General features: G+C 46.3%; 1 protein-coding gene across 1 annotated transcript; it reads right to left on the bottom strand.

Moving 5' to 3' along the window:
- Nucleotides 1-470: 470 nt before the first annotated feature.
- On the bottom strand, nt 471-8,352 carry ERP29 (endoplasmic reticulum protein 29). Its single transcript, XM_029922689.1, has 3 exons — nt 8,060-8,352; nt 3,376-3,514; nt 471-1,282 (listed from the first exon to the last, which is right to left on the bottom strand). The coding sequence occupies exons 1-3, from the start codon at nt 8,201-8,203 to the stop codon at nt 780-782; spliced, it is 786 nt and encodes a 261-aa protein (XP_029778549.1). The 5' UTR covers nt 8,204-8,352; the 3' UTR covers nt 471-779.
- Between the last annotated feature and the right edge of the window lie 212 nt (nt 8,353-8,564).

Raw genomic sequence — 8,564 nt, forward strand, 5'->3', positions numbered from 1 at the left:
TTGAGTCAGGGTCAGCACTGAGGGTGGTGCCTACTAAGATCCTCTCTCCCTCTGTCCCTCCCCTGCTTATACATGTGTCCTCTTGCTCTTGCCCTTTCAAAACAAGTAATAAAAAAAGTAAAAACATCCAACTTTATCAGCAAAACTAAGAATCTGCTCTATGTTTTTTCATGGAGTACAGAAAATTTTTACACTGAGCTTCATTCATGTTGCTATTTTCACTTTTAAGGACTAGAAAAAGGACAGTGCATCTTCCCACCCACAATCGGTGCACTTGAGTTTGATCACCAGAGGAAAGTAATAAAGGTAGGCTGTGAGCTAGGACCAGTTTCTACAGTGTTACCAGGATAGTCTGTTATCCTAGTAGAGTGGAGTCCAAAACAGCTTAGATTAAAAAAAAATAAACTCAAAGGAGAAACCAGGTCACCGGCCAAAGTATAAATTGTGAAAGAAAACTGAATGGCTTTAGGTCCTCTTAACCAAAACACAGAAACTTTAATTGGGTCAGAATTACACCTGTCAAGGACCTGGGCAGTCCACTCTTCTTTATAGCACCGATTCCTTCTGAGGGGGGATTTCACAAGCCTATCTGGTAAGTGTTCTGGGTGTACACAGACTAGCTACAGTGATATCCCACGCATGGGCACGTCAGCATCAATGTCCGGGTATGCTCAGATTTCTGGCTTAGTGCCCTATCCTCACTAAGGACAGTCTCATGGCCAGCAAGTAACTCTCCCCTCCCCACCCCCACCAAACCCTGGAAAACCTAAAGTGCCTTTTTACAGCTCCTCCTTTTCAGCCCCCTTCTTCTGGAAAGCAGTCAAGATGTTTAGGCTCTTCTGGAGCTCTTCCTTCTTCCCATCACTCATCTTGTTCTTCTCAATCAGCTTGGTGATCCGGTTCATTTCTGATACTGGAAAGTCCTCACCTTGGTCTAAGACCTTCCCCATGATCTTCAGGTACTGCTCAGCCCACTTCTTCTCAGTCTCCTTCACTTTTGCGAGGTTGTCCTGCCCCTGCTTCAAGAGGGCCTGGCGGGCCTCCACACCTGAGGCCCTGATGAACTCCCCGGCAAGCGCATCGTATGCAGGCAGGCAGCCAGGCATACCTAGGTAGACGCCTTGCCCCTTTAGCCAGCGCTGGATGGCGCCAACCTTAACTGCCCCACTATACAGGACTGGGTTCTCAAAGTCCCCATCCCGGAAGAGGTAGAAGACTGGGTAGTTCTCTTTGTCCAGCTTGTATTTCTCACTCAGCTCCATATTCAGCTTATCACCATAATCTGTGAACAGAAACCAGGTATGAGGAGAAAGACCAGGAGGAATGCAGGGCAGGAGACTGCTATGAGGCCCGTCTGAGCTGACAGCAAGAAGGATCCTGGTTGTATAGAAGTTCCTCCTCCATGGCTCCTTCCTAGCCATACGGCATTAGTCAAGTCATTTAACCTGTCTGAACTTCACTTTTCTCATCTGAAATGTGAGAGTCCTTCTGAGTATTTATTCTATGCCCACTATGTGCCATGTCCTGTTCTAAGTGCCACAGATCTAGTTGTGGCTAAGAGTAACAAGCTCTGTGACCAAAGAGCATACGTTCTCTTAAAAGTGAGAAGAGAGATGATAAACACGTGATCAGGGCCATGATAAAAATAAAATGGGATGATGTGAAAGTAGGTAAGAAGGCCTACTTCAGGTGGTCATGGAAGGCCTTTCTGCGGAGATGATATGAGCCGAAGGACCAGAGTTTTAAGGAGGCAGATGTGTGATGATCCAGCAAGAATGTCTCAGGTAGGAAGTACTGCAGGTGCCAAAGCTCTGAGGCAGGAATGAGCTGGGTGTACCGGAGGATTGCAAAAGCCACTCTGGCTGGAGCTTAGTCAGAAAGAGGAATGTGTGGTAGGTAACAGAGTCCCTACCACATGAGAGCTGCTGGGAGGACCCGGGGAAGGGAAATGTGCACTTCACCTGACAGAATGTGCAATACGTGGTAGCTGTTAGTATTTGCTATGTCCTTCCCAACAGGCGGTGGCAGCGCCAAGGGCTGACGCTGTGACAACTGGTTTCTTATTTTTTGCCAAAAAGATATGGTCAAGGCCACCTATTCCTGGGCAGTAGTATAGGAAGGACAAGGTTTCAGTCCTTATTCTGTCACTCCAAACTCTACAACCTTGAGCAAGGTACTCAAAGCATGAAGAATAGGAGTCATGGTACTTTTGTCATAGAGTTGTCACAAGGATAAGATACACACAGAACACTTAGCTCAGTGGTCTGGCACATAGTAAATGTTTGATAAATGTCAGCGGCTATTCTTTTTCTAAAAACTCCAAAGGAGCGGAATTGCAGCTGAGTCAGAACTGACTGACTGCCCTGGAAAAGTGTGCTAACAATCTCAAGCTTACTAGGGAACTGAGGCATTCCACCTGGAAGGAAGTGGAAAGAGGGAGGAACCCATCGCACTTGGGAATAATACTTGGGTGGAGTTCTCGATGAGCCACGTCCTACTCCACCAAGTCAATTGATTCCTTCAGCTTCAGTTTTCCTCAAGTATAAATACTGAGGAAATGTGTCTCATTTTTTAGACGAGGCTCAAGTGAAGATTAAAAATGCACTGTCTGGGGGCACCTGGGTGGCTTAGGCAGTTAAGCATCTGACTTTGGCTCAGGTCACAGTCTCACGGATTGTGGGTTCGAGCCCCATGTGGGTGCTGTGTTGACAGCTCAGAGCTGGAGCCTGCTTCAGATTCTCTGTATCTCTTTCTCTCTGCCCCGACCCCACTTGTGCTCTGTCTCTCTCTCTCTCAAAAATAAACATTAAAAAAAATTTTTAATGCATTGCCTGTTCACACCTTTACAGACTGTAAACCACTACACATTGGCAACTATGAGAGTAGACACTGTGGTTGGGAGCTGTCCTTGATTCAGTGGTAGCTCTGACAGATTTCAGCTAAGGCAAAACCCCAATAGTTCTGGTAAAAAAAAGAACTGAAAAGAAGTTGGAAGAAGTGACTACGGAGACCTAGGAAGCATGGTCTCCTGACCACAGTCCCCTGCAAGGAGAACTCCAAGTTCTCAGAGGAAGTGTAATGTCATTGTGGGGTGGAGAGTAAAAGATGAGGGACTCTCTAACCTTGGGCACCGGCAAGGATGATCTGAGGTTCTGTGGTATCAGAATCTGTTTAAGCTAAGTCTGCCATGGGTACCAGATTCTTGAGGGTCAGGACCCTGCTTACACTCATGTGTGGTTCAGACAGAAAAGTGTTAACTGACTGAGCCACCCAGGTGCCCCTCAGAAAAGTGTTAGGTATTCCACCTACATGGAGGGAAATAATTCCCAGCTTCCTCCCTTCTGCCCTCCGCTGTCATGCTGAACTTGTCCATACCTGAGATTCCCACTTCTGCCACCAAGAGATCATCGCTGGAAGCCGAGTTTTCAGCCAGACGCTTGAACTCATCCTGCTTCTCACCATAGGGGTACTGGGTGTCGAACTTCACCAAGACGAACTTGCTTTTGGGAATGACCTGAAGGCACAGAGAGCTGAGCAAGTCTGGGATTCCAGGGACCTTTAAGGCGATACCCTTTTTCAAGGGATCCCTGTTTAAGAAACAAAGTGGAAACCAAGCCTCCAAGGGAGACCAGCATTCACACACTGATATTCATTCATTCTTTCCCCACCCATTGATTGTTTAACAATTTATTGGTGCTGGGTACCCCACTAGGTGCTGGTTCACAGGAATCACAGACAAAGACAACCCAGCTTAGAACAAACAAAGCTGTACAGGCGCCCTGGATGGCTCAGCCAGTTAAGTGTCCAATCTTGATTTCGGTCCAGGTCATGATCCCACAGTCTGTGAGACTGAGGCCCATGTCAGACTCGGCACTGTGGGATTCTCTTCTCCTACTCTCTTTGCCCCTCTCCCTCCTCAAAATAAACAAACATTAAAGAAAAAAAAAAACTAAACAAAGCTGTAGATGTATTATGGCCTTCTCTTCCAGTGGCCTTTTTGGTAAGAAAACACTACATAAATAAAAATTAAAAAAAAAAAAAAAAAGAAAACACTACATGGGCCCGTCATTCCCGTCATCCCAGACAGCCTTTCTCAGTAAACAGTGAACCAGACATCTGACAAAAATCAACAACCATCTATAAAGAGCTTGGCACCATGGAGGTGCTTCAGCTAGGGAGCGCAGAATCTGAACTCTGCAACGTCAGGGCTCACAGGAAGTTGATGAGAGACCAGGCATAGGACATGTCCCCTCCCTAGACCACAGCTCCCGTTAGCTAGATCTCCCGGTGCTAAACTGTCAGGATCTAGATCTTAATTTTAATTGCAGTAAAATTCCCACCATACAAAATTCATCATTTTCAAGTGTACAATTTAGTGGGATTTAGCCCACCAACAATTGTGTGCAACCATCGTTAATACCTATTCCAGAACATTTTCATCACTGGAATAGAATCACACACCCACATGCATTTGAAGCAGTCACTTTCCATCCCTCCTTCTAAGACACGAACAACCACTTATTTACTTTTTTCCTCTATGTCTACTCTGATGGAATCATACATGTAGCCTTCTTTCACTTAGCATAATGTTTTCCAGGTGTATCCATGTTGTAGCATGGATCGGTATTTCATTCCTTTTTGTGGGCAAATAATATTCCATTGTATGGATGTGCCTCATTTTATTTACTCATCAGATGATGGACATTTGGGTTGTTTCTACCTTTTGGCTATTTGTGAATAGTGCTGTTATAAACATTCATGTACAAATGTTTATTGAATGCCTGTTTTCATTCCCTTTGGGTATATACCTAGGAGTGGAAATGTTGGTCCTATACAGTAATTCTATGTTTAAGTTTTAGAGGAGTCAAGATCTTTCTTTTGAAGGTTTCTCCCAATGCACAGATTTTATCTAACAAACTGCCTTCTCCTACAACTTTTTTTCTAATCAGAGTGATCACTTCAGGTCAATTTTTCATCACAGGCTACTGCTATTATAATTAAGTCAAGCAGACATCATTCCAATTTTTGTTAGTCCGTGTTCCTCATTGTTTGTTGATATCCATTTGGTTTTAGCTTTTAAAAATATTTAACACTGCCTAGGGACCCAAGGAAAGAGGGAGAAGCTATTAAAACAGTTACATTTTTAAGTGGTCACTGACGCCCAAAATCTGAGCTCTGAGGGCCTAAATTAAGCAGGGAAGCCTTAAAATATAAATCAGATCGCATCCCTCTGGCCCAAATGACCTTATTTCAGTTCAACACAACAAACTAATTCCCACTTAGGGCCTTTTTAGGTGCTGTCTCTGCTGGCTGGAATACCCTTTCCCCAATTCCTTCCAGCCTGTCTATCATTCAAAGCTCAGTTCACACGTCTCCCCCTAACGAAGAGGCCTCCTCCACTCATACCATCTAGCACTGCTTCATTTTCCCTACATTCTGTCATGTTACCCTGCTCTTTCTTCACTGCATTAATCACCTTCTAAAATTCTTACCCGCATGTTGTCTGTTCTCTCCACTAGAACGTACATTTAGGAGAATAAGGACCTTGTCTGACTTGTTCTCTGTTATATCCCTAGTGCCCAAGAGCACCTGGAATGTGGCAGATACTCTGAAAATATCTGATAAATGAACACAACTAGGGCAGGTCATGGTGGCAGATGCTACATATGTCTGGGGGGAAAATATTTCAAAAGCACAGCACAGGATCCCTACCTTTAAGCGGTCTACATTTGTATTATGGAATAATATTAATAATTGTACACTGGCCTAACACCGAAACATAAGTGAAAGGTCTCCATCTTTTAGGATTTTTAGCCATCAGCACAATGGTTTTGAATGGCATATATTAGGACACTGTATTTTTTTTTTTCTTTACTCTGTAACTCTTAATTGCTTTAGAAATCTCTATTCTTTCTTCATCCTTGAGGAATTGACTCTACCATACCCTGTATTTAGGCAACTTGCTTCTTCAAGGTACAGATGAATTTCATTATTCATTCATTCATTAAATAAAAAGGTACCAAGGGCCTATCATGTCATATCTAAGTGAACACAGCAGTAAAAAAAAAAAAAAAAAAAAAAAGCAGGCAGGATCTCTTATTTCTAGTGATGGTGAAGGGCAAAAAGCAAATAATGACACTGGAAATTGATGAAAGACAAAGCACAGAACAAGGCCCTTGGATGTATTACCAGGAAGCTCCTCTTCTGTTCAGTGGTGATGGAAGAGAGACCTAGAAAGGGACTGGAGAACACATTTGTTCATTCATTCAACAAATTACTATCTTCCACGTGACAGGTAACCATCTGCTAGGTTGTGCAGATGATCAGTGAACAAAACAAAGTAATTCTTCATCAACATACAATATTCTAGTACAGGAGATGACAAAATAGCCAAGGGGGGAATCAGTGATGAGAGCTCTACAGAGAAATCAAACATGACTGGCACTTTGGATGGGGGTAGGGGGAAGTCATGGAAGGACTCTGAGAAGATAATATTTAACCTAAGCCTGAATAATGAGAAGCAGCCTTTCAAAGATTGGGCAAAGAATGTTCTAGTCAGAAGGTACTGCCAGTGCAAAGGGCCTACATCAGTAATGGGGTAGGAATATTCAAAGGACAGAAGGCATGTATGTCTAGAGCAGAGGACAAAATGGAGAATGGTTAGGAGATGAGAGTAGAGGCTAAAGAGGGAGACCAGCCAGAAGACCTCTGTAATGACAGCAAAAACCAGGAGGGTAGCAATAAAGACACAGAAGCACCGACTGATTAGGAAATGTTGTTAACTTCATCGTGCAAAATTTCCTTCTGAATCACGCTTGGTCTGTGATGTTATCCCATTCCCACATTTGGGGAATGGGGTATAACTCTGCCAACAAAGACCCCCAAAAGCATAGGGTGCTGTGGGGTGTGTCTGACAATCAACCAGCCATATCTACACTTTTAAGTTTTTGAGTGAGCCACAGGTGCCAAACCCAGGACAAGGAACCCTTTTGAGAATAGAAAGTTCAACCACTTGAGACAGATTTAGAACTCCTTTTTGGTTTCCTTCCCAGCAAAAGGTACAAACTAAGAAAATAAAACAAATGGCTTCTCTCTCAATGCTTAGTTTGCCCGTCGCATAGGCAAAGTTGAAAGCTGCAGTGGGTGAAGATGGGTGCAAGAGGAGACAGTTGGGAATATATTCAGCTTTCAGTATTTTCAACACCCATTTACAGGCCAATCCTTCCACATCTTGACCCTATTTTACTCACTTTGTCCCCAGGCCCAAGATATTCCGTACAGAGTTCCCTTATTCTCTTTTTTTTTTTTTTTAATTTTTAAACAATGTTTTATCTTAGAGAGAGAGAGAGAGAGAGAGAGAGAGAGAGAGAGAGAGAGAGAGAACGCATGGGGGAGGGAGACACAAAACCAGAGGCAGGCTCCAGACTCCGAGCTGTGAGCACAGAGCCGGACAACTGGGGCTGTAACTGGTGAACCACGAGATCTTGACCTGAGCTTAAGTGACTTAGCCACCCAGGCGCCCCCAGAGTTCCCTTATTATTAACGCTTGCGCTCTTCAAGACACAGGACATCTGGATACTGTTTGCATATTGCAAAGCAGGCTGCACGCCACACTAAGAGAGGAGGGGCACAGAAATGCCAGCTAACACGCCGGGTTTTCCACCACTTCCCCCATATCCCCCGCCCCCCCGACAGCCCAGAGCCCGGTGGCGTCCGCCTTGCACCGCCCTCCCGGCCTCCCACTTGGGACTCGAGGATTGGATCTCGTCCGGTACCGCCCTCTCCCCCTAGGTGAGAGGAGGGGCAGCTCGTTCCAGTGACTGCACCTCCGTAGCTCTTTTGCAAAAGAGGAAGTACAAATACTGCAAAGGCAAGGGTGTGCGGAGACCCTGGGCCCCATGGTCGTGAAGCGGCTCCGGCCCAGAGTCGACCAGCCCTTTACGATGGTGAATCGTCGCTACAGACCACCTTGTGCCAGCCCGGTTCTCCTTCCCCACGGATGTGCTCTCCCCTACTAGCTGAGGCTGCACCTGCGCGCGATTCCCCCCGCCTCCGTTACCTTGTAGAAAGTGACTGTATCCAGGGGAAGGGCGCCCTTGGTGTGCAGGCCGCTACCGCCATGCGGAGCGGAGAGAAGCAGGAGGAACAGGAGAAGAGGAAACAGTGGGGGGAGAGCAGCGGCGCGGCGTAGTCCTGCAGCCATAACGCTGAATTCTGGCAGTAGGAGCTGGGAAAGCTGTAGTGGAGAAAACGCGGAGCCGTGCGTCACGTGACTAGCGAGGCCGGCTAGCAAGCGCGCACGTGTACAGCCCGAGAGGCTCCAGCCAGCCTAGGGTGAGAGGGAGGGGCCACGTCAAGGGCGGGGAAATGGGGCTGCCGCGCGCGCGCGCGCACTCGGCGAAGCTCGCGCAGGCCTAGGGCGAGGGGGCGGGGCCGCGCGTGTGAAGGGGAGAGAGAGAGAGAGACTTGAAGAGCGGAGATGGGTGGAAAAGGGGCTGCCGCGCACGCGCACTCAGCGAGGCTCGCAGCCGTCTGCCCTTTTCCCGTCGTCCTCTGCGTGAGGA

The sequence above is a fragment of the Suricata suricatta genome, chromosome 14 (assembly GCF_006229205.1).
Source record: "Suricata suricatta isolate VVHF042 chromosome 14, meerkat_22Aug2017_6uvM2_HiC, whole genome shotgun sequence".
Lineage (NCBI taxonomy): Eukaryota > Metazoa > Chordata > Mammalia > Carnivora > Herpestidae > Suricata > Suricata suricatta.